Source organism: Camellia sinensis, chromosome 3 (genome assembly GCF_055761805.1).
Source record: "Camellia sinensis isolate YWXY chromosome 3, ASM5576180v1, whole genome shotgun sequence".
NCBI lineage: Eukaryota > Viridiplantae > Streptophyta > Magnoliopsida > Ericales > Theaceae > Camellia > Camellia sinensis.
In genome coordinates, this window is record NC_138963.1 from 223751759 (window position 1) to 223778270 (window position 26512).

Genomic DNA, 26512 nt, shown 5'->3' on the forward strand with positions numbered 1-26512 from the left:
TGAAATAATAAGCTTACCTATCAAAATATTGAACTTTTATTATATAGTATTTTAAGTAAGGAAATTTTTAATATGTATACCTTTAAAAGGGTTGTATTATATATAATTTTAATTATATTTTTAAAAAAATTATGATTAATTTTTTAATTATGACTCATAAAATCTTTAATTATATCCTATACAATTTTCAATTATGATAATTTTTTTAATTATGACTTATTCTTTTTTAACATTACTCGGGTTAACCCGACCCAAAATGCACCCTTAAAAATGCTCTCCCTCTCTCCTAACCCATCCATCATTCTCTCTCTCCCTCATTCTCATCTCTCTCTCTCTCTCTCTCTCTCTCTCTCTCTCTCGATATATATATATATAATCGTTGCTTGGGTTTTACTCCTTGGTGTGATTATCAATCTACAAACATGGCGATGGTGAGTAATGTTGTTGTGTCTGGGACAGATGACCTACCAGGAATGATGGAGTGGAACAAGCATGACCAACAACAATTAAACTATCAGAATGACGGTGGTTGTGGTGGTGGTGGGTTGTACGTGAAGGTGATGACCGACGAGCAGATGGAGCTTTTACGCCGTCAGATCTCCGCCTACGCCACCATCTGCGACCAACTTGTTGAGATGCACAAGGCCATTACTTCCCAACAGGACCTTGCTGGTTCCTCTCTCTCTCTCTCTCTCTCTCCCCTCTGTTTCTCTCTCTTCAATTTTCATTCTCTACTAATTGCTTATGTGGGTGAACTAAATTTTGTGTTAGTGTTGTAGTATTGGTTGTTATTCATTGAATTGCATAATGTAATTAATGGGTTCAGGTGTGCACTTACTTTTTTCTTTTTCTTTTTTTTCTCCCTCTCTTTAAGGGTGTTCTTTGAAGTGTTTCAATACTCACTACTTTTGTTTTGTGGGAATTGATGAGATTAAATTATTGGGATCTTCCTGGGTTTCTTTTTGCTAATTGGATTTTGCAATGCGATTCTTTAATTTGATGATCTGTTTTAAAGCCTATTGTTTAGTAAATATTGGCTTCTATGTAGAGCTCAATTTTTAGTTTAAATGGAGTGAAGTTTGGCCCGGAGGAGAACTGGGTTCCAGTCCTACTATTTCATATGATATTTAATAACAAGTATGGATTTTACATTGGATTAATCCCTATAGTTACATGTTTTTCAGTAACAAGTATGGGTTTTTAGCTCAGACAGAGCAATTCTTGTTGTATTATATCCAATTTTGGTACTTAAAATACCTTGTTAAAGGGGAGGGAGATCTTAGATCCTGTTTTGTATCTTTTTGACAAGCCTACTACATTGGGTTTGAAAGTGCAACTACAAGTTATCTGGCTTGCATGTTCGTTGACATTCGTTGTTACTGGAGTATGAGGTTGCCTCTTAAACTGTTAGCTTGAATACTGTCGTCTTTTTTTCGTCGTGGGCTACAAGAGGAAGAAGGTCTGCCTTCCAATTCTACCCACCATAAGCCCTCTCAACACCATGTCTGTATATTAAACATGAAACTTGCAACTTCTCGTGCACAAGAACCAGAACTGCCTGCTTTTTGTATAGCACGTAGTTGATGTAAATGAAATGCTCGGCTTTCTAATTGTGATCTTCTTTTTGCATATGTAATTGAAATCTTTATTGTCAGTTGGATACATCTTCGTGTAATTGAAATGCTTGACTTCCCAATTGTGATCTTCTTTGTGCTTATGTAATTGAAATTGCACATCCTTTGCCACGTACTTACTTTCTTGTCCTTTTCTTTTTGGTGGTTGTCTAATTAAATCTACTAGAAGTTCTTCAAGGAAAGTGGTTAATAGGTTTAATTAATATGTTGGGGGCTCTCCTTTGCCTCTAACGCCAATCCCATCCTTTTCCTGCTAGGAATGAGACTGGGTAACATATACTGTGATTCATTGATGACATCTGTTTGCCACAAGATCACTGCAAGGCAGCGTTGGACTCCAACACCTACACAGCTTCAAATTCTTGAGCGTATCTTTGACCAAGGCAATGGAACCCCTGACAAGCATAAGATTAAAGAGATAACCGCCGAGCTGTCACAACATGGACAAATTTCTGAAACAAATGTTAGTAATTGGTTCCAAAACAGGAGAGCTCGTTGCAAAAGAAAGCAATTGATTAGGGTATCAAACAATGCAGAATCAGAGCCAGAGGCTGAAGTCGAGTCCCCTAAAGAAAAGAAGACAAAACCCGAAAACATCCAATCCCATGAGAATTCAGCATCAAGGGCTGAAAATGTATATGTCCAAAGTCCCGACTTAAGTGCTGAAATGCTTTGCTTGGATACACAGCCAAATAAAGGGGAGCCCATGTTTCCATTGGATCGTGATTTAAGATCATCTGGCAGTTTGGGTCATTTAGCTATGTATGAGAGTGTTCCAAGTATGTATCCACTTGCTTTGGTTCTCTATTTATCCTAAATCCTAATGTAAAGCTAACAAACATATGATCATGTTCATATTTTATGTTTGAGATCTCTAAACAATGCAATGTTCTTGAAACTACTTGTTTTGTGTGCAGGAATGGACCAGTTTATTGGTAAAATGGAAGTTCCAGGGAGCTTTACTCCTTATCAGCACGGGGAAGGATATGACATCATCGGGTGATGCACACAGGTGCTGTTTTGTTGCTTTGGATTGATCAGAAGCTTATTGAACTTGAGGATAATGGACCATATATCTCTATATTAAGAAGTCAGTTAACTAGGGAACATACGAACCATAGATAGCACAATTAATATCTACATACTCTGAAGTTTACGATTTGTCAAGACTTGCTAGGGCTGAGAATCTGTGAATTTCTATGAAAATGAATTTCACAGTTTAATGAAATATACTAGTAGTTTGTAACTGTGACACTTCATAGTGCTTGTTGAATTTTCCATCCCGATTGTATAAGCGTGTTGCTAATATGCTATGGTTGGCCTGGTTGAATCTATGTTTGTATGTATTGAATTGAAGTAACTTAAAGTGAACATCAAAGTCATTTGTGTTTCTCATTACTTGTATTTTTTGGTCTAGTTTTAGATCTTATTGAGGATGTTCTCAATTATTCTCATATGACAGACTGAGAGTGGCTTTTGTTTCCTCCACGCCTTCCATGTCCATGTTCATGACCATAAATGCCACTACTAATCTCCACCAGAACCATTCTCGTTCTTGCTGTCTGTCATCAAACTAGCAGTCTAGCTTGTTTGATTCTAGTACCAATTTTAGTGAATCAATCTTTCAAAGGAACATTTTGCTTTCAGCCTTGGTTTAGTTTTTGTCAACCGATGTTTTGCTTTCACAAAAAATGCAACTAATTTGAATGCAATATAAAGATGTGAAATGTTTGTGAACAAATTAAAAAAAAAAAAAAAAAACATTTTTTGTGTTTTCTTGTCTTCAATTTTTTTCACAAATATTTTACCTTTTAACCGCATCTAATTTTCTAAGAAACAACAAAAACACTAAAATATAAATTTAAAAAAAGAAAGTCAAAAACTAAACCAAACAAGTTGAGTATCCAATATTGGTTGAAAATATTGAATCATATCTTTGTCACGTAAGAAAATGAATTAATTACCGAAAACAGGTTTTTTTTGTTTTTTTCATGTACTTTTGAAACAAAAGGACCTAAATCTTAAACAAGAGGCATTAAGGTCAAAAAGTAGATCAAATAAAAAAACTAGAATGGATATGAAAAGATGTTCCATACATTGACAGCACTTCATGATTTTGTGCCCACAAATGATGATATGTGCAAATTGGGGCTCGTGTTAACCATACATACATGAAAATACTATTTATATATAATATCACTAGAATGTCATTTACTGATATCTTAAAGACTAGAACAAAGCTTGTTACAGAGAGAAAGTGCACCGTGGAATGGAAGATGAAATTGAAGATCTATCCACTACACATAATACCAAGTAAGCATCTAAATTGACTTAAAGTTCAAATGACATTCCATTTACCACAAGCAACAGCCAATTCCTTATCCCGGACTCGAGCCATACAACCTAAATGCAAATTTGTATTAGAAATGGGATGCATTTTTATTATTTTTATAAACAAATGAAAATCTTGGCCAAATAAGTGCCAATACTATTGTCACAATAGATGAATAATACTTGGATTCATCCAACTCAAATTTTGATTTTTGGAAATACAAAATAGCCTGGCACATATCACATGTGTCAAACAAATTGGAATGCTGCCATTCTCCTAGCTGTCAACTGCCTGCAAGCTATGCTGAACTGAAAGGTCAACTAACACCTCATCAGGTCTGGGAAAATCACAAGAAATGCACCCCATAGACGATTGGGAGCAAACCAGTTCAACTTTCAACAATCAAGGTCAAGCAAGGCAGCAAACTGCGAGGTCAAATAACCCATTAGGTCAAGGTGGCATAAAAAATTTAACTTACTCCAGTGTCATTTACAACGCATGCTTCCCTCTCAAAAACCTCCCATCAGAAAAGATCTCTATCTCACACCAACTTTCAAGCATTTTGATGGCACTAATAATGGCAAGCGCCCTGTATAATCCTTTTATATTACACAAAACCATAAATCTCTCACAATCTTTTCTAGGTTCAACCTCAGTCCCCTGTGGTAGGAAGCAGCCCTTTCTTTGGCAATCGCATCTGCTAGATTGATAAACAAATTGTTACTTTGGTCTAGATGGATAACCTTAAAATTAGAGCTCAAGATGTTTTAAACCCTTACCCTTGATTTTGTAGTCCTCCAACCTTCAGAGTTCTGCTGAGGTGGGATGTATGAGAATTTCTCAATTGACATGGGAACTGCACAATTACCTACACTTGAGCCACGAACTGGTGATAAATCCTACAATTGAGTTCACAAATGTTAGTTCGTCTTTTAAGAAAAGCATGTAAATTACACCTCAAATCCCTGATTAAATTACAAGCTCTACAAATTCCTAAACACAACCTGAATGGTCTACGTAAACTGGTTTACAAGAACAGATAATGCCAACATGAAAGTAGATCCAAAATCTTCTCTTTACAGGGGAACTCCTTTACCATTTCCATTAAAGAGAATGATTTTCATATAAGAATTGCACAAGAAAATTTGATTTAAATTTTAGTAACTCTTTCCTACAATAATCTTGTGAGTCCTTCAATGTGAAACGAAATGCACTGTTTTTCAAATAGTTTGCTGCCAATTGCTCAGCATCTCTTAGTTTTTTACTTTTACATGATACTGTTGTTGCAACCCCTCAACAACAAAAGAGTAACAAATTTACCTTTTCCTTTGATGCTTCAAGATTCTTTATTTCCAAACGATCAAGATAAAACAATATCTGCACATGAAGCAAGTAGTCAGGAAAGAGTTTATCAGTAAGAAAAAAATTGCCAGAGCACAACCAGCCACGGCCCAGGAAGATAAAGCACACTTGATTTGAAAAGTAAATTGCTAGAATAAGCCACACCTTGTTAAGTAATTGAACATTTGATGCATCAGTTGCCATGACCTGTACACCAAGACAATTGCTAGGGTTACTGCAGAAGGGGCAGAACACAGTATTGAATACACATCCATCTTCTCTACACCAAATTCCCTGTCCTGTAGCACCCTCATAAGCTCTATTACAGAGCCGCTGATCAACTGATGATATATCAGATATCGCAACAGGAACACTGGTCGATGTATTCTCAGCAGGATTTCCAGACCTTTTTTTCAAAAGAGTCGTCAATTGGACTTTTGATGAGGATGTTATGGAGCAACTAACATATAAATGGTTCTCAGGAAGGCCCAATGGATTCCTGCAGAGTGAGCAAAGAATTTGCAGTCTCTTGTCCATAACATGACTTGAAGACATCATGAATTCGTTTTGAGGACGGCTAGTCTCCAAACCAAATTCAGTTCTATTATTTGCATCTTTATTTGTTGTGGAACTTGCCATAAAACTAACATGTCCCAGACTTCTGGGAGCAGGAGCATCGAATTCTCCCGGTTGGGTAAGGTTAATTAATGTTGACCGCAATAAAGGCTTTCTCTTTTTCTGGGTATGAGAATTGACACTCAAATTCAAGACAGATTCTGTATCTGCATTGACATTTTTTTGGGGAGTGACCACCAATGAACAATAGGATTTAGCAGGACCTGCATTTGAATTTGATGGGGATGTGGAATGTAATAATAACTGGTCCGGAAACTCAGTAGGGACCTGAATTATTGTTGAACTAGAGTCTTCATCATTGAGGAAGGATCCTGAACTAGTTAGAGCGAGACTGGCATCCATACTAGGGGTTTCCTTGACAATGGATACTTCATCGTCAGGGGAAAATGCCATTGATAAAGCCCCAGAGCACCTGCATAGAAATAGAATTCACCTTGTAACAGAGTTGAAGAGATGGTTAACCAAGTATATCAAACAAAGAACAGAACCTTTTCCCGTAAAAAAATAATAAATAAGATAAATTCAACTAGCCCTTGATAGAGCAATATGTCAAAGAAGGATTCATTCATGTAGCCCAACCCACTTGATTGGAACACATGGCTTAGTTTGGTTTGGTTTGGTTTAGAAACTTGCAAGCAAATCAACAAAGAAAAGCAAAAATAGGTGAAGAACAAAACTGGGGAAAATATAATAAGAGATTTTTTCTGCTTTCTCCATTTCTAATTAACCAAATCACGTACTAAAACAGATTCCTCAGTAGAATGTATATAAGAACTCCAAATTCAATATGTACGAAGAGAAAAAAAAACAGAGATGTCTTCGGTAAAGAAAACACTTCAGAGGCTGCTGCTATTGCCAGAGCAATTCTGATTTTTGCCAAAGCAAAGTACAACTAACGCTCTAATTAATTGGTCTCACTACTTCAATTGAAAACCTTAAACTGCAAGCAGGACTCGGCAAGGTGATCTGAGAAACTTCCCAAAGGGGAAGCAGACAGCTAGAAACAATAACCTCAAGACCAGAGGAAACTTCTAACTGTTCAGAACAAATTTGAAAATTAATGCGCAATAAGGGGCTCAACATTCACCTGAAGTTGTTCTGGAAACTGCATTCTAGGTCAACATATTCTCTGGAACTGCGAATATTTTTTTCATCTGGCAGCAATGTTTGAACTTCTACACAGTCTTCAGATTCTGATTGGATTAATGTGGCATCATACTTTGGAGCAAAAGTTGGAGAATGGCATAACCTGGCAGTTTTTTCCATTGACATCATGCTGTTTGAAACTAATTTTGATCCACACTTACTAGTTTTGTTCACTTTCTGATTTTTTTTTCTTGTGAACCATTTTCCCTGGTTCATAGCAGAGATATCGTCCACATTAACATCAGAATTCTGTGCAATATTAACATCCTCCTTGCCAACCCGTTCCTGCATCAGTTTATATTAAAAAAATCTTGGTTGATGTTTGTCATCCACTGACTTAATAATGAAGTTTTATAAAAAAAGATCTATGAGGTACCTTTACATCTCTGAAAAATGATTTTAATTCCTCAAGTGACTTATCGAAGCTGTCATACCGTCTAATGGATTTCCTTAGCCACTTTGAAATGTATGTTATGTTCCTTTCTTCACGAAAACGCTCATCTGTTTGCAAATAAATAGATAAAAGCAGTGTCAACAATACCATACTAGATAAAAGGGCAGGTTTACAATGTAGGAAGACAATGTTACAAGTAATGTTAGTAACTAAAAAAAACTAGTAATGTTTTACGGGAACTTCTAAATAAATTGGTTTACATTTAAAAAGAAGAAAAAATGATCTCCTAAATCAGTACAAACAAGTGGGAGGGGTAAAGTGAGATCAAGACAGAAGTTAACAAAAACTTTATTTTCAAAATTTGTTAACGGTTAAAAGAAAACCAACTAGCTTATGCAGTCAGGGGTCTACTGTAACAAGAATTCCTTTTCAGGCCTTGTAAAACCAACTACACGTCTACAGCATATCCAATGATCCAACAATGAGAGAGATGAGGACTATAGTTGACATTTGAATATTGTACAAAATGCTAGTCAAATCCCATATGTAAAACCATATCATTCCCTGTCCTTTTCTTGGGGGAAAGTCTTATTCTTTATGAGTAGAGAACCTTATATTTCTGTATTTCTTTATTGTCTAATGAAACTTCAAAATATAAGAACAAATATTAAAACATATTTATTTGAATAACTGAACCATAAATCAAGTAATCAACCTTAAGGATTAAACCAAATGGCCCAAAGCTTATTTTGTACAAGGCTTTCCTCTAAATTTGTGAATCAATTATATAGAAATCATGTTCTTTCTGTTCTAATTGGAATCTTCTGCAACCTCTTCCTGTTCCTGGTTGATGAGGGAAAAGTGGATTGGGTGGGACAATGGTTTTGTGGACCAACGTCATCTGTCCAAAACAATGAAATAGGTCTTTCAGTTCTGCTTTTCAGTTGGCTTAAGCAGTTTCTTTCAGCTTAATGCCCATGACAGGGAACGGGCTAAGTACCAGAAAATCAGCTAACCCAATGCAGTACTAAACAAAAGCTCAACCACTTTCATACAAGATAGAAAACTGCAGACAAAACATTCCAAAAAGGGATGGAATTGATAACCGTGATCCCAAAAAAAAAAAAAAATTTAATACGATGACATCAATATCCCTATTATACAAAAGTATAATAGAACTGATATTAAAAATCGATGAACTAGAGAAAATAGTATACCTAGTAAGATGATGGCTCCATAATCAAACCTATGTCGTATACAACGGCCTACAAAAAACAAGGCAGCAAGTAACATTGTTAAATACATCACCACTGTCTAATGCTAAAACTCATCATATTGACGGTATTCCTCACACAACATAGTAATCAGAAATTTTGTGAGACAACAAGAATTGGCATGGCCACAAATATTTATGGACAGAAAAGAAAAGGATATGTGTGCAATGTTACACACCTTTCTATAACTTGGCTTAGGCTCAAATTCCAAACCTGCCTTCTGGTCTAGCTTGGGCTAAAAAGTAGGCCTAACGCAGCCATGCTTTGCAAAAAAAAAAAAAAAAAACTAGTAGTTGATTGCCCTTGTGTGGGAAACAACTAAAATAGCTGTCAGGACAAACTAGTTAGGGACTTTGGCAACAACTAAAAAGGAACCTTAGGTCAAATTAAGGGGCTCTTTGGCAAAACTACTTATTAGTTGGGATCATCCAAAATGCATTGGCTTAAAATTGAACATGGACCAAACTTTATATAGCAAGAATCAAATAGAACTTGCAATGAAACAGAAATAACAGCCCAAGTACAGAGATTAACTAAACATATCATCATAACCCTTGCCACTCAACCTACATAATCTTACTAAGAAGAAGAAGACCAATGGGGGCAGCACTTCTAAATAGTCTCCGTTAACTAGCGTAGTCAGGGATTGAAATTTAATAAACTACACAGATCAAATACTTAGCTTGGAGTGAGTATACCTGCAGCTTGGTTGAGAGCTCGAAAGGCTTGATGACAGTACCACTCGTTCCCACTTAGAAGGTTTCTAGATGATTTATATGTGTCATTATATTTCTTCTTTTGAGCAACTTGAATATCATTTCTGATAATAAAATTGAATCAGGTCAGCATGTACAAACACGTCATATAGGATACTAGTTCAAATTAATAAATAAATAAACAAGGATATGAGAAAATGAAAGAAAAGGTGAGAACACTTGCATGTTTGGAAAGGGAATGCCCACAATTATCTGACAAAGTTAAGAAATAACACATGATAGTCAACAATCATCTAAATAAGTGCCAAAAATAAGCACGTTTCCAGTTGAATAAAGTTTTGAGATGTAAACAAGGAATAGCTGTTCACTAAAACACTAGTGTTGAGGGGATTTTGACATGAACCTGAGATGACATAACACTAACACAACCAACACAACAAGATTCCTATCCCTAGGATTGGCTCTCATTAGTAAAAATCCACTAAACACAGTCTGATCCGTTTATAAAGCAGATACATTATCTCTTTTGGTCTGAGATGTTCTATGAATTGAAGTGCTAGATAAACTTAAATGAAGGCATAAAAGGATACAACCACTCTAGCATTTTCATCAGAGAAATCAATTCCTTCTGAAACCTGCACAAATTTGAAGTACAGATATAAAAACAAAGCCAACCTATGAATTCACATTAAGCTGGTCTGTGAAAGGCTTACATATATCGTATTGAAATATTGGTATGCAAGAAACATAAGTTATGAGAAGATGGCTGCACACCCAAATATGACGATCTGGAAAGAATTTCATATAGGATGCACAGGACAAGTGCCTAAAATAGTAAGGCATCACAATTTAGCTTCCAAGACAGCTTTCATGTGCACTTATCAGTGGTTAAGCGGACTATAAAATGTACTGTAGTATTGACAATGGAATTATGAATTTCACAAGCTTTTTATGACTTTTGAGATACAATTAGTAAGATTTAAAAGAAATATAAAATCAAATCAAATTGTTCTGCCCCTTGAACCAAAGTTTATCCAGCAAATGTCAGCATTGTCCTTCAGAAATGATCACAAAATCTGCAGCTGCAGCAAACTGCTTAACTCATGCAAATCAATATCCTGTCACTGGACAATCATATTGAAACTCCATGCACCTTAATACACAACAAAATTTAATCCGAATTACTTCAGTTCTACATGGATTCCTGGTTTCTGGCAACTCTATGTAAAGCCATATTCTCAATTCCTCAATTAAGTTCAAGGCAAACATATAAATTCATTCAGCCTTAATACACACTTTTAGACTTCCTATTGTCCTTTTGGAAACTCAACTTGGACCAAATTAGTCTGCCATAATGTTCATTTATGAGTTTAGGTTGTCCAACAAGCAAACCTTCACTACTCTTGACGAACAACTATGCTCACTCATAGTAGCTAACTCCTGACAGGAAGAGTATAAGCCTATTCACCTATGCTGGCTCACCACGACCAGGGCATCTCCTTTATACTGCTACAGAATCCAATCCAGCCCATGCAGATCTATATGATCAATTTTGAAGTGCTCCATCCACTCTAGCCATTCCTTACAAAAGAGAGATAAGAAAATGTTTATTTGAATACTTTTTTTATTTTTTTTATTTTTAAAATCCAACAGGGGTGTGGAGAAGAAATAAAACAGAGTCCTGGGCATAAGGATGAAACCCACGTTTAATAACAGCAGTTTGAAAATGATCATACCAAGCACAAGGAGACTACTTCAGACCATACAGAGCCGAAGGCGATACGCATGTAAACCTCCTCAGTGAGATGGCCATTAAGAAAAACATTCTTAACATCCATCTAATAAAGAGGCCAAGAACGAACAACAGCGACAAAGATCAAAATACAGACAATAGTCATCTTGGCAACAGGAGCAAAGGTTTCCTCATAATCAATACCATACTGCTGTGAGAAACCTTTGGCAACCAAACGAGTTTTGTAACGCTCAAGAAAACCATCAAAATGAGTCTTGACTTTGTAAACCCCTTTGCAACCAACTAGATTCCTACCAGCAGGCAAAGGAACCAACTTCCAAATACTAGTGTTCTGTAAAGTAGGCAACTCATCCTCGATAGCTTGAACCTAATAAGAATCCTGACAAGCCTCCTTATAAGACTAAGGTTCTGAAAAAGAGTGAATAACAGACAAAAAAACACGATAGAAAGTAGAAAAACATGTATTAGACCTACCCAACATGTTTGGAGGATGACACGCTCGAGTAAAATATCGGTATGCAACAGAATCTAAGTCGTCAGATGCAGGAGGATCAACAGCAAGGGCAGAGACAACCGATGGAGAAGAAGCCTAGTGACAAGAATAAACTGACAAAGGAGGAGAAGAAACCGAATAAGGAAAAGCAGCCAAAAGTGAAGCAAGAGGAGAAGATAGAACAAACTCAGCAGAAACTGTGGAGATGTACTCATCAGACAAGGCCTCAGAAAGAAACGAATCAACATGAACCAAACCCTTTTTGAAAATTGGGGCAGTGAGAGGAGGAAACTAAAAGTAAGGTAGACGTTCAAGAAAGGTAACATGGCGGAGACATAAAGGCAACGAGAAACAGGGTCATAACAACGATAACCTTTCTGAAGGAAACTATAACCCAAAAAGACACGTAGGACAGACCAGGCACTAGGTTTGGTCCTATCTTTACAGGAAAGAAAAAACAAAACAAATATACCCAAACACACGAAGGAGAGAATAATTAAGAAGTTGAGAAAACAAAATCTCATAAAGAGACCGACCAGAAAGAAAGGAAATAAGCATACGGTTGAGAAGAAAATCAGCAATAAGAACTGACTCATCCCAAAATGGAGCCGAAACGGAGGCAGAGAAAAGGAGAGACCTAGCTGTCTCAAGGAGATGACGGTATTTACGCTCAGCTCGACCATTTTGGACAGGTGTATTAGTACAAGAAGTTTGGTAAATAGTACCCAAATTGACCAAATATTCACAAAATTCAATTTTAAAATATTCCCCGCCCAAGTCAGACAGCAATAATTTAATAGTAGATCCAAACTGTGTAGTAACCATAGATTAGAAAGTACAGTATATCTGGTAGAAGTCAGACTTATGAGTCATAAGATAAACTCAGGTGTAACAGGTACAGTCATCAACAAATGACACATAGTAGGGTTGTTCAAAAATCCGAATCACACTAACCTGAACATTAATGAAATGAGCAGTTTCGCAGCACAAGTGAGTCGGCTACGGGTGTAGATTAATAAAATTTTCAAGTGGTCGGTCGGTTATTGAGTTTGTGAGAAATTCACCCGTTTGATCCGAACCGACCGAATTTTAATAATTACACAAGTCTTTCCATACAAATGGCAAGGTTTTGTTGCGTATATAATATTATATTTTATCTTCATCATGGTTTTTCTGCACTCTCTCATCAGATTAAGAATTGATTGCATCAATATCAAGAAAAAGTTTACTTTTAGTCTGTACCATTATGTCTCTATACTCTCTCATCAAATCAAGATGTGATTATAAATATATTAAAAACAAAATAAAACTGATTGCATCTGTATCTATGCATTATGACTCTACATTCTCTCTCATAAAGTTAAAAAAATTGGTACATATTTATCTATGTCATAATTGCTTTACATTCTCTCTCATAAAATCAAGATCTCTGATTACGTGAATATCAATATATATATATATATATATGTTGATGTCAAAATCAAATCTCTCCTCTCTCTCATCAAGATCACAAACCCTAACCCCTTTCTTCCTCTCCCACTCACTCACTTTGAACAAATCTTTCTTCTCCTCTCAAATCAAGTTCACAAACCCTAACCCTTTCCCTACTGTCTCACTCACTTGAACGATGAGCAGAGGCAAAAACAAAACAACAGAGTGGGGGTCTCTTCAGCAACACAGGAGCAAATGTTTGCGGTGAGATTGCGATAGCAGGACACTCGAAAAAATGCCTCTTTGACCTTCATTCGACCCCCCTTGTTGCTGATCTCTACCATTACACTCATCATCAAGCCCCTAAAGCATTACGAGCTTGATCCCATGAAAACTTTGAAGGGTTTTAGTTGATCTTATCCCCGTTTGTCTCAACATTTTTTTTATTTTTTTCTCCTTTGTTTACTATAACAAAGCAAACGGGTCAGAAACACCCGACCGTTACCAACCGCAAGCCGAGTGGGTTATGTGGTTCTGTTTTGAACTAACCTTCGGTCAAAATCGAGTTGAGTTTTGTTCAACCCGAACCTGTCGATTCGAGTCACAATTCAATGGTGAACCCGATCCGAACCGATCAGTGAACAGCCCTAACACAGAATATGCATAACCCCCTTTGGTGAGAACAGGAAAAAGGCCCCAAACATCAATATGAATTAAAAAAAATGGTGTATCAGATATAGAAGTACTTTTATGAAAAGCTAAGGCTGTCATTTTAACAAATTTATACCCTCGACATTCAGTAAATTCACTAGGAAAAACTTTACCTAATATACCAGACTAAGCTAAAGACCGTAAACGATCAACAGACAAATATCCTAATCTAGAATGCCACAAGTAGAAAGGACTAGACAGAGAATCTAACTGAAAAGATGAAAAGGCAGCCAGAGAGGTTGCCATAAACAGATGCAAGCTTTCCACTACATAAAGGTCTCCAACTCTATAGGCGGTCCCAATCTACTGCTTAAACATCCGATCTTGCACAGAACAAATAGAAGAAGAAAAGATAACATCAAAACCAGAGACATTAAGCTAACTGATAAATAATAAACTAACAGATAACTGAGGAACATAAAGGACAGATGGAATAGAGACAGCAGACATAGCAAATAGTAAGACGGACCCAACAGATATAATAGACATACAAGACCTATTAGCAGCATTAAGGGTAATAAGAAAGGAGGAGAAGTACAATTTTGAAGTAAGGAGAGATGAGGAATCATATGATGAGAGACACCAGAGTCAAAAAGTCAGACAAACGAAGAGATACCTGAAGAAGACCCAAGCAAGCCTAAATGAAGAGAAGAAACAATGGAGGCAAATGGGAATGGCTGGGAGGTAGACAATATATGCTAAAACTGGCTAATCTAAGCACTCAAGGAAGCCAAGTTAGGATCAGGAGTCGGAACAGATATAATAAAACCGACAGGAGGCCGAACAGTACTCAGAAGAGAGGCGCAGAACTGGATTGAAAACTGCTAAGAAGACGAAGCAGACAGACATCCATTCTTGGGACAATGGTACTTCCAATTGACCCCTTTGATGGCAATAGACACATTCATCCAAAGCCAGAGACATCATAATAACTAGAAAACTGAGAGATTCAAGTGTAATAAACCCAAAATAGAACAAACTGGGCAAACCAGGGGTTCAAGTGTAATAAACAAAATTTTGTAGGGTCAAAATGCAATAACAGATAACTGAGTGGTCAAACTGTAACAAACTAATTGCAGTACCAAATACTCATCGGATCAAATACGATCAAAGCAAATCAAAAGTACACTAGAGAAGTAGAACTGAAGCAGAACCAGAGAGAGAAGTCTTAGATGAGAGAAGTCGAAGTACAACTAACCACGTCGACCAGATGGGTCACCTAACCAAGTCGACTAGAGAGAAGAGGCGAACCACGTCGGAGGGGTGTCCTTCGGCAAGAGAGAAGACCAACAAACCAAAATCAGACACCAAGTAGGTCGTGATCCAGATGGGTCATGATGTAGAAGCAGATGGGTCGCAATGGATCACGATTCAAGCTAAGAGGTGGAGCAGAGATACAAACAAGGGACTTCGTCAGAAGAGATGAATCGTGATTCTGCCAAGTAGGTCACGATTCCAGTGAGATCATAGGTTGATAGTGAACACAACTTCAGAGGCTGATTAGGTTTTCAAACATCGCTCTAATACCATGTAAGCTTTCTGTATTTCTGTATATTCAATTGTACGTAATACAAAGATCACAACCAATACTTATAGCAATCCTAAACCTAATCTATAATAGGAAATAACCCTATACAATCAATCGAATATTCACAAATAACCAAATTGATATATTTCCATAATTACATAATGTTCTCACAATATTTTCTTCCTAGCTCCTGATTTTTTTTTTCTTTTTCACCTGAAAATACATGTCTTATAACAATAAAGGATGCATGACTATCTCTGCCAATAGACAATTGTAGAAAATAAATATGTTCGCATGTTCCCTCATGGCCATATGTATCTGTATGGGACATTTCATAACTTCCAAAGCATATATCTTGCTACTGATTAATTCAAAATAAAACATCAAGTTTATAATGTTGAATCCAATGGGAAAACCATACACCAACCAAAAATGGAATTCGAAACTTAGGGTAGACTTGAGTATGAAATACAGAAAATAATAATAATAATAATAATTGTTAATGTACACTAAACCTAACCCACTAACCTAACCCACTACATCCACCCCACTAAACCTAACACACTTACCATCTCCACTACCACCCACCACCTCCACTACCATCCACTACCACCACTCACTTACCTCACACCTCTCCTATATAATAGCTTGTAACATACAAATCAATATACACAACAACAATCTTGTAATAACATACAATCAATCAATAATACAATTCTCTATTTCTCTTTATACATTAAATTTCTACATGGTATCAGAGCCATAAGATTTAGGCCCGTATTTTGTTTTCTCACCGGCGGGCAGCCGGCCGGCAACCTTGCCTTCGCTGCCCGCTGGAATTTTGTACACATACCTTCATTTTCCTGCCTCTTCCAACTTTCTTACAACTGTTGTCCCATAGATAGGCTTCATATCTACCAGTCCATCTATGCCTTGTGACACCTCTATACTGTGAAGTCCTCTGTCCAAATGCATCAATGGACTTCCTATGGACAACCTGCTTCTGATCAAGCTTCTCAGACCCTCTTTTCTTCCCCTCCTTGAATGGTGTTTGGTACACCTCATGGCCTCTAAATGCATAGTAATCTGAGTATTGCTGGGCCAATAACGAAGGCCTCTCGAGCAATTGAGATGGGGCTTCATATTCCCTTGCCCATCCAGCATCCATAACCATCACTTTGTCACAGTCCATAACTGTGGGTATTCTGTGAGCTATGCTGATTATTGTACATGACACAAAGTCCTCGTGAATGATTTTCTGAATGACGGCATCGGTCTGGGAGTCGACAGAAGCCGTTGCTTCGTCCATAAACAGAATCTTGCTGTGTTTCAGCATGACTCTCCCCAAGCACAGAAGCTGTCTCTGTCCCACACTCCAATTGTCTCCGCCATCAACCACTGATGCATTGAGTTTTTCAGGCTTTGCAGCCACATCTTTCAATTGGCAACGTTCAAGACTCTTCCATATTTCCGAATCTGGACAGAAATCATCACATTTCTCACCTTTTTTTCTTTTATTTTGTCCTCCACTTTACACCTCACATGCCTTCTCTCTGTCTAAACAATAATTTTCCACCATCTCCCTCTTTTTCTACACAATATTTTTGTACCACCGCCCACTCCATGATACCAATATTATTATTATTATTATTATTATTATTATTATTATTATTATTATTATTATTTTCACCAAAAAAAAAAAAAAAAAAAATTCATTCCAGTTGATTTTTCTGCATTACCACACCTACCATTCGAGTTTGTCAAACACACTTGCTTTATTCATTTCAGGGATCAACCCCGATCACAATTTTACACAAAAAAAAAAAAAAAAAAAAAAAAAAAAACCACAAACAACACCCACAGATTTGTTTTCTTTTCCGCAGACGGCCACACACCGACATCCCTTCTCTACTCTGCCGCCAGTCTCTTCTTCTTACCTCCGTCCTGGACGGCCCTTGCCGGTGTTACCTCCGTGTTTCCCACTCCACTGGGCATGATCACTACTCCTTGCTCCTCCACTGCAGCATATGGTGGCCCTCCAAATCGGAACATCACGGTGGCCTTCCGCTTCAACTCCTTGTTTTCTGCCCTTAGCACGCTTATCTCTGCTCGCGCATCCTTATACATGCGTTGGAGCAGAGCCAGCTGGGAGTTTAACTGTTGCACCTCATTTGTCCTACTCTGCAGCCGGTGCGACAAGTTTGTGACCGCCGTCATGGACTCCACACATGCCTTCAAAGTATACTGATTGGCTTCCACATCCGACTGCACTGCCATTCTTTGCTCCACAGACCGCATCGGAAAGTTCAACGGAGCGAAACCGGAAGCGCTTGGTTGAGTTTCACTGGCCTCCGCACCAGCTCTCTCTCCTGTGGACTCATTGAGATCGGGAAAGAGGGTGAGCAGCCCACGGGACGACGAAGCCATTTTCTGGGCAACAGCAACAGAGTGTTACAGACTATCTCTCTCAGCAAAACGACCTCTCTTTCTCAGCAAAATGAAGAAGTTTTCAGAGGTTTCTCTCAGTTTTTCTGTCTCCGTTTCTGCCTCCTCCGCTTCGGTTTATAACGACCATGACACAGAGACAGCCACGCGCATCGCGCGCCTTTTGACACCGACAACCTGGCACGCCTTTTCATGGCACACCTTTTTATGACTCGGGCACGTCTTTTGATGACACGCCTTTTGATGACACACCTTTTGAGGGCACGACTTTTGAGGGCTCGATATCTACATCCATGTATATCTTTTGGGCAGCCTATATACACACTCATACAGTGTCTTTTACACCGGTCAGTTTTATCAATCCCTTTGTTTCAACCTCAAATAGGTTTCTATCTTCACACCTATTTGAGTTTGAGGGGGGGTTATACCAGTATAATGTATAAGTCGCCCATGGCGCACTCCCTAAGTCACCCCCTTGGTGCACCACCACAATTTTCTACATCGGTCCGACATGACCCCATAAACTGTCCCGACATTGATTCCGGTCAGCTTCTACATCGGTCCGACATGACCCCATAAACTGTCCCGACATTGATTCCGGTCAGTTGCTACAACGGTCCGACATGACCCCGTAAACTGTCATGCTACAACGGTCCGACATGACCCCGTAAACTGTCCTGCTACAACGGTCCGACATGACCCCGTAAACTGTCTTCTACATCGGTCCGACATGACCCCGTAAACTGTCTTCTACATCGGTCCGACATGACCCCATAAACTGTCTTCTACAACGGTCTGACACGACCACACAGTGTCTGCTTCAACGGTCCGACATGACCCCGTAAACTGTCTGCTACAACGGTCTGACACGACCATACCGTGTCTCCTATCCTGTTTTATTTTATTTATCAGTTTATTTTTTCTGTTTTGTAACTCTCTCCAAACTCAAGTTGGTTTGTGTCTAACCTCCTTGAGTTTGAGGGGGGCTGTTAATGTACACTAAACCTAACCCACTAACCTAACCCACTACATCCACCCCACTAAACCTAACACACTTACCATCTCCACTACCACCCACCACCTCCACTACCATCCACTACCACCACTCACTTACCTCACACCTCTCCTATATAATAGCTTGTAACATACAAATCAATATACACAACAACAATCTTGTAATAACATACAATCAATCAATAATACAATTCTCTATTTCTCTTTATACATTAAATTTCTACAATAATAATAATAATAATTAATGGAAAGTTCACACTAATCTAGGGGAAGACATTTCTATAGTTCACAGGATAAAAGAAGAGACCATTTACTCATAATAAGATAAAGATATCAACAGGTTTGCTTTAATGTGAATACCTTTCCTCGGCAAACTGCCAGAAAAGCAGCGCCTCCTGTAGGATTCTCTGCACACTCCATTGTATCACAGTTACTAAGTCCAAGTTTTTTACCCTTTCTCTTTCTTCCAAGAGCAGGCTTTTTTCTTTGACGAATTGAATCATAGTAACCCATCAAAACATGCTCAAAATCATCTTGGCTTCCTCCTCTTGGCTCTAAACAGACCACAAGGATATCAGCATTCTCAATCCAACCAAGAACATATCAATAAGAGACATCAAAGCATGAATGGGGCAAGAAAATTCCAAATAGTTCCGGCATACATAAAAAAGGCTTGCCAAATGCACAACAAACCATCTCTATATGGCTTATTTTCTATGTTATAAGCTCAACCACATTAGTCACTGATGTGAAAGGAGAGGGATCTCAGTATCTTACCAACAAAAAGGGATTTTCGAGCATTTAGTCGAGACCATTGACCTGTTTCACGCCAACGATTGCATAGTTTCTCCATCAACTTATAACTAGGGAAGAAAATAAGAGAACCACCAGGAACAATCTTGCATATTTCCTCCAAAGATGTGCCTAGTGCATCCTTCAAAAATACCATCATAATGAGTTCATGTGTCAGAAAACAAAAGGCCCAATCACAATTGATCAAAACTTAATGGCAAGTCTAAAGCAATACCTGGAAGGCATATTTATCAGCAGTCTTATAACTTGCATTCAACGGATAATTACCAGGACCAGTAGGGACTACAGCGACCCACAGCTGCAATCAAAAGTATGACTAGTTAATATTAAGTAACAGCTGCAGAGGCAACTTTGACTAGTAAGCATGAAAACATGATAAGATACAGCGTCAGTACCTGTGACTCAACATCTATCACGTGTGGAGCTTCCAGAGAAGTTCCAAACTGAACCCCTAGTTCAGATGAAAAGGAGTTCATTGGGGATAGGGTCCTACATCATTGAAAGAAATACAAGTAATGTAAAGAGAAAATATTACTTACAAATATGCGGGAAACAAAAAACAAAAGTAGAAAACAAACAAGAAAATAGAAACGGACAAACACAAGACTTCCCCAAAGTCATGATGGTCTGAGAGGCTACAACTATAAATATCAAGTATCTTTTATGTAAGGTGAGATGAATGTTCCTGGAATGGTGGGAGTGGGGATAAAGAAGAAGAAGAAGAATGGCACCACACCTTTGCAAGAACCATTCAAACTGATAGAAATATTTTTAGTAAAGCATGTAAACTTCTGAGAGAATACAACCACCTGTTAGGTCTAAAAGGTTTGTTATCAACATCATGGAGTTTTACTAGGCTTGTGGGTACACTTTTTGTGAGCTCTGGACAAGAGAAGGGCCCAATTTTGTATAAGCTTGGCATCGTACATTTGTGAGACTAAGGGCTGGTTTGGCATACTCTAATAAGATAAAAAGCCAAAAAGTTCTTACTTTTACATGGTTTGGGAGGGAAAATTCTGTCTGACTCTTCAGAGGGCAATTGCCCTTGCTTTAAACAAGCAAGCTGTTTTTCTTTTTCTTTTTTTACAAGTTTATTGGTTTCTGGCTTTTTTTTTTTTAAATATTCTTATCAATAATTGCACAACACAACACTGCTGGTCAGTGTTCCACTGCATTTCCCATTGTGCAATTACGTGGCACAATGGGAGCCACAAAAACCCATGAGCCAGTAAACAACATGCACGGAAACCACTCTTCCTGCTGCTGTGTCAGGAAGGAAGGGTAAAAGAGTAATTTTGGTAGTTCCTATAATATTTTATTACACATTTTTTTGTAAAAAGTCAAAGTTACCCCAAACACACATCTTTTTTTTCTCTACTTTTTTCACCAAAAAGTCAAAAAATGCACTTATTTAGAACATCCCAAACCACTCCTAAGAATCACCAATACAATCTCACCTAGCATTTACACCTGTGTATCCATACTAACCCAGATGTGAGAATCACTGATAAAGAAAGATCAGCAATTTCTCTGAAGACAACAGCTGGATTCAGGCACCACAAATTCAAAGTATGAGTCCAGCCTGCTGCAGCATTCCCTGCATGCACCATGAAAAAACTGAAACATTGGCACCAACAATACATTGCTAAATCCATGAAAAGAATAAGATTTCTGTTAAAAACAATAATAATAACCTAGCATAGATATTCTTCAAGTTCATTACATCATCAGTTTTTTCTATTTTTTTTTTTCCCTTTTGCCGTAAATTACATAATGAAGAAAAAATGAGCAAAAGTTGCCTGAGATGATATAGAGAAGGATAATTTAGCCCAACTAATTAACCAGTTTGGAGTGACTTGATCCAAGTTCAAGGTGCTAAAATGACAAGAGGGCAACCAAAAGGGGGGGGCGAAACCTTTACCTTGGATTTACCCTAGAATATGGCTTTGCATAGAGCTGAGTTAGAAAACCAATCCAAGTAGCTAATCCTGGGTAAAGCAATTGAGAGGCTTCTAGAGTCAAGTAGTGTAGACAAGTATCACTTCAGTTGTAAGTTCTAAACCATACTAGTAAAAGTTCTAATTATTCTTTCACCTTCAGCAGCTTGTATAAGACTCAAATACAGATCTCCAAAACCAGAGAATATGGTTGCAACTCAAAATATGCTAATTGATTTTATCCTTGTTGAACAATTCAGGTTGCACAACTCTCAATTCCCTCCTTATGTCAATGTAGAAGTGCAGAAGCTTCAGTTCTCCATGTTGTGAGACTGTTTTTCATCCTAATTGACAACATTTATTTTCTCTTTGTACAACATATCAGAATTCAGATGCTACAAAGAGGATATATATTGATTACTTGAAATCACACTATAAATATGAGACATGCATTTTATACATCCCTTCAGATATCAATAAAGGAAATAAGAACCTTTTTAGTTTCATCAGGTGAACAGTTTTGGTTTAGTATAAAGGTGTAAAAGAAACAACACTATTAATAGCTTACCAGCATCTCTTTTAACATATCGTTGTAATGCAAGCTGATAATCATATATGTGGACCCCATTTCCAGAGAAGAAGTAATTAAGTGAAGAGAACAACCCTGTGCAAGTGTCACATAAAGTCAATTAAAATATTAGAAATTAAATAGTTGGTAGATAAATTCAGAGTCTGCAGATATGAAAATAGGAAATCTCAACAACCTTCCAATGTTGTAGCTGACATGCCAGTTAAATGGGCTACCTCCTGCTCTGCATCTGAAGCAGCTTTAATTGCCTTAACCAAAAAAACAAAGAGAGAGAATTTAGCACCCTAAGGAACAAAGAAAAAAGGCAAAGACAAATAATGACATTAACTCCAATATTTTATAAACAGCATAACGTAAACTCTACAGATTAAACCCTATTAAGTTCTGTAAGGTGTTTTACCTTTGTGGCACAATCTTGCAATATAGGGAAGCACTGCCGTGTAATGTTTGCTTCTTGGAGCTCCCTTAAAGCTTTATCACCACTCCAACTAATGAATACAAGATTTAGAAGAAAATGTCAGTGTAGACTTGTCTGAGATAAATCCTTTAAGCCAATAAAGGAATAAATTAAGGCATAGAAAATGCAAATATGCTCATTACAAAAGTTGAAAAACCACGGTCAGCGAAACCTTTCAAGAATATTGTACATACCAATTCAATGGTTAAAGAAGATGACAATGATGAGAGATAAGGAACAACCGCAGCTGGGTTGAGATTTATTTGAAAGAAACAAACCAATAGGAAAATCACTAGGAATTCTGATATTGAGACCTACTAAAGTAGGGATCATTACATACAGTAACAGATAAAAGAAAACATTTGGTATGAGCTATTATTGTAGGAGATTAACACCCTTCAAATAGGAACTGTGAGTTTTGTTAAGTTTCCAATTAGAAACTGGTTCCAAAATGTAAGAAATAGATGTATTATTAATTGATGTATTGTTGTTACAAGATTTGTTGTATATATTTTGTATATTACAAGCTATTATATAGGAGAGGATTTGGGAGTAGGTGAGGTAGGTGAGTGGTGGTAGTGGATGGTAGTGGAGGTGGTGGGTGGTAGTGGAGATGGTAGGCGGAGTTGGTGGTGGGGTAATTTACACAATTTACAATTTACATTAACAGCCCCCCTCAAACTCAAGGAGGATAGGAACTAACCAACTTGAGTTTGAAGAGAGTAACAAAACAGAAAAATAAACTGATAAATAAAATAAATAAAATAAAACAGGATAGGAGACACGGTATGGTCGTGTCAGACCGTTGTAGAAGACAGTTTACGGGGTCATGTCGGACCGATGTAGCAGGACAGTTTACGGGGTCATGTCGGACCGTTGTAGAAGACAGTTTACGGGGTCATGTCGGACCGATGTAGCAGGACAGTTTACGGGGTCATGTCGGACCGATGTAGCAGGACAGTTTACGGGGTCATGTCGGACCGTTGTAGCAGACACTGTGTGGTCGTGTCAGACCGATGTAGCAGACAGTTTATGGGGTCATGTCGGACCGGTGTAGCAGGACAGTTTACGGGGTCATGTCGGACCGTTGTAGAAGACAGCTGACCGGAATCAATGTCGGGACAGTTTATGGGGTCATGTCGGACCGTTGTAGAAGGACAGTTTACGGGATCATGTTGGACCGATGTAGAAGACAGTTTATGGGGTCATATCGGACCGTTGTAGAAGAGTGTGGTGGTGCACCAAGGGGGTGACTTAGGGAGTTCGCCATGAGCGACTTATACATGATACTGTGTATAACCCCCCCTCAAACTCAAATAGGTGTGAAGAGAGAAACCTATTTGAGGTTGAAACAAAGGGATTGATAAAGCTGACCGGTGTAGAAGACACTGTATGAGTGTGTAGATAGGCTGCCCAAAAAAAATATACATGGATGTAGATATCGAGCCCTCAAAAGTCGTGCCCTCAAAAGGTGTGCCCAATCTGTCAAAAGGCGTGCCATCAAAAGGCGTGCCCGATGCATCAAAAGGCATGCCAGATATGATGGCGAGGCACGTGAGTGCTTTGGCTGGCGTGCCCGTTTGTCTGGCGTCAAGAGGCGGGCGATGCGCGTGGCTGCCTCGGCTATTTAACCAAGACAGAGCCTGAGGCCGAGGCAGAAGCAAGAAACCTGCGAAATCCTCTGTAAAACTCTTCGTTGTGTTGAGAGAGAGAGGCTGTAACACTGTTGTGCTGAGAGAGAGAGTCTGTAACACTCTGTTGCGAGAGAAAATGGCTTCGTCGTCCCGTGGTCTGCTGACTCTCTTTCCCGTCCACAGGAGAGAGAACTGGTGCGGTGGCCCATGAACCTCAACCAAACACCACTGGGTTTGCTCCGTTGAACTTTCCGATGCAGTCGGTGGAGCAAAAAATGGCAGTGCAAACGGATGTGGAGGCTAATCAGTATACTTTGAAGGCATGTGTGGAGTCCATGACGGCGGTCACAAACTTGTCGCACCGGCTGCAGAGTAGGTCAAATGAGGTGCAGCAATTAAACTCCCAGCTGGCTCTGCTCCAACGCATGTATAAGGATGCGCGAGCAGAGATAAGCGTGCTAAGGGCAGAAAACAAGGAGCTGAAGCGGAAGGCCACCGTGATGTTCCGATTTGGAGGTCCGCCATATGCTGCAGTGGAGGAGCAGGGAGTAGTGATCGTGCCCAGTGGAGTGGGAAACACGGAGGCAACACCGGCAAGGGCCGCCCAGGACGGGGGCAAAAAGAAGAGACCGGCGGAATAGGCGAAGAAGTGAGGTCGGCTGGTGGCCGGCTGCAGAAAAGAAAACAAAGCTGTTGGTGTTGTTGTTTGTTTGTTTGTTTTTTGTTTTTTTTTTTTTTTTGTGTGTAAAATTATAAGCGGGGTTGATCCCGGAGATGAATAAAATATGAGTGTTGTGCAAATTTGTAAAATGGTGGATTTTTGTTTTTTTTTTTTTTTGTTTTTTTTTTTTTTTTTTTTTTTGTGGAACTCAGAACCATGTGCGCCGGATGGGTGATATGAAAAACATTTTGAGAGGTGGAATAAAAAATAAAATAAAAAATAAAATAAAAAGAAGAGAAAGGGAAAAAGGTGATGCTCACGAACAATGGTAGATATAGATATTATTCTCTTTTTTTTTTTTTTTTTTTGGTTAAAAAAAATATATAGATATTAAAATAAAAGTAAAGTGTAACGTGGGTGTGGGTGTAAAGTGAGAGAGAGAGAGAGGAGAGACAAGTGCAAATCAATGGTGTTTCGGTTTCATGTCAAAAAGAGGGAGTAAAATAATAAAAAAAAAAGAAAAAGAAAGTTAAGTGGGTTTTCAAAAGATAGAGAAAAATAATAAAAAAAAAAGAAAAAGAAAGTTAAGTGGGCTCTCTCTCTCTACACGGTGTGTGTGTGAATGGTGTGTTGGGTTTACTAAAGGTGGGATTTGTGGCAAAGAAGAATAATTTATTGAGGAGAAGAGTAGGGTTTTCTGAACCCGTGGAGAGGTTGTGGAGGGCTGTTTTGGGAAATTGAGAGATTGTGGAGGGCTGTTTTGGGAAATTGTTCACCACAGAGAGAAGAAGGCCCCCCTGTTTGGTTTTCACTTTTCTTCTTTATCCTCCGCAAGAGAGAAAGAGCTGTGGAGAGTTCCGTCAATGGCGGATTTTCGCAGTTGCAGAGTTGTGGAGATAGCAGCGAAGAAGAGCTCTCTGTTCTGCCACGTCACACCAAGGTCGTTGTGACTGGTAACAACCGGACCAAGTCGGTGCTCGTTGGTCTCCGAGGCTGCGACGACGTGACTGGGCGGCTCAGCCTCGGCAGAGAGGCGGTCGAGGGAGGAGCAAGTGGCGCCGAAGTAAGCGACGGGAGTGAGAGGGAGCGGTTGGTCTTTGAGCTCCTGAGACATTGCGCCGATGATGACGCAGAGGCGATGGTGGTGGTCCTCCGTGGAGGAGCTGAATCGAGTGAGGATTGAGTTGCAGAAGTCATTGATCTCGTCGGCCGCCGTGTACGGCGGTGGTGCATCAAATTCGAATCCTTCCATGGAGAGGTGGCACAGACAAAAGATGGGTATGTGTAGTAGAGGTCCGGCGGGCGGCCTAAGAGAAAGTGTGAGAGAGGTCTTGCGAGTTGACGGAGGTCTCAAATTGGTTGAGGTCCGGCGGGCGGTCAAGGCAAAGTTGCCGCCCGCCGGAAGGCGAAAAACACCAAGATCTTTAACCTATAGCTCTGCTACCATGTAAGAAATAGATGTATTATTAATTGATGTATTGTTGTTACAAGATTTGTTGTATATATTTTGTATATTACAAGCTATTATATAGGAGAGGATTTGGGAGTAGGTGAGGTAGGTGAGTGGTGGTAG

General features: G+C 38.7%; 2 protein-coding genes across 5 annotated transcripts in view; one reads left to right on the forward strand and one right to left on the reverse strand.

Annotated features, from left to right (window-relative positions):
• Window positions 1-255: 255 nt before the first annotated feature.
• On the forward strand, window positions 256-3032 carry LOC114283073 (WUSCHEL-related homeobox 8). The gene is made up of 3 exons (XM_028225907.2): window positions 256-672; window positions 1892-2413; window positions 2552-3032. The coding sequence occupies exons 1-3, from the start codon at window positions 423-425 to the stop codon at window positions 2635-2637; spliced, it is 858 nt and encodes a 285-aa protein (XP_028081708.2). The 5' UTR covers window positions 256-422; the 3' UTR covers window positions 2638-3032.
• Window positions 3033-4053: 1021 nt separating this feature from the next.
• The window catches only part of LOC114283072 (RAD3-like DNA-binding helicase protein), a 29432-nt gene continuing 6973 nt past the window's right edge, over window positions 4054-26512 (reverse strand). For 2 of the 4 annotated variants that reach the window (XM_028225906.2, XM_028225903.2), the window contains exons 11-28: window positions 22588-22675; window positions 22363-22435; window positions 22167-22262; window positions 21150-21258; window positions 20057-20150; window positions 19876-19959; window positions 19626-19782; window positions 19209-19402; window positions 10064-10108; window positions 9697-9725; window positions 9456-9577; window positions 8701-8748; window positions 7466-7590; window positions 7031-7374; window positions 5473-6355; window positions 5287-5343; window positions 4746-4865; window positions 4393-4666 (exon numbers count right to left, since the gene is read on the reverse strand). In XM_028225906.2, coding sequence (XP_028081707.2) covers window positions 4619-4666; window positions 4746-4865; window positions 5287-5343; window positions 5473-6355; window positions 7031-7374; window positions 7466-7590; window positions 8701-8748; window positions 9456-9577; window positions 9697-9725; window positions 10064-10108; window positions 19209-19402; window positions 19626-19782; window positions 19876-19959; window positions 20057-20150; window positions 21150-21258; window positions 22167-22262; window positions 22363-22435; window positions 22588-22675 — 2716 coding nt within the window. In that variant the 3' untranslated portion in view covers window positions 4393-4618. Of the gene's footprint in view, window positions 4667-4745; window positions 4866-5286; window positions 5344-5472; window positions 6356-7030; window positions 7375-7465; window positions 7591-8700; window positions 8749-9455; window positions 9578-9696; window positions 9726-10063; window positions 10109-19208; window positions 19403-19625; window positions 19783-19875; window positions 19960-20056; window positions 20151-21149; window positions 21259-22166; window positions 22263-22362; window positions 22436-22587; window positions 22676-26512 lie in introns of all 4 variants that reach the window. The other 2 variants (XM_028225904.2, XM_028225905.2) reach the window with 2 other exon arrangements.

Excerpts from the sequence above, each read along its gene's own strand:
- LOC114283073 (XM_028225907.2), top strand. The coding sequence starts at position 423 with ATGGCGATGGTGAGTAATGTTGTTGTGTCTGGGACAGATGACCTACCA. Across the intron at positions 673-1,891 it reads TTCCCAACAGGACCTTGCTG|GAATGAGACTGGGTAACATA; the intron begins GTTCCTCTCTCT and ends TTTTCCTGCTAG. Across the intron at positions 2,414-2,551 it reads TATGTATGAGAGTGTTCCAA|GAATGGACCAGTTTATTGGT; the intron begins GTATGTATCCAC and ends TTTTGTGTGCAG.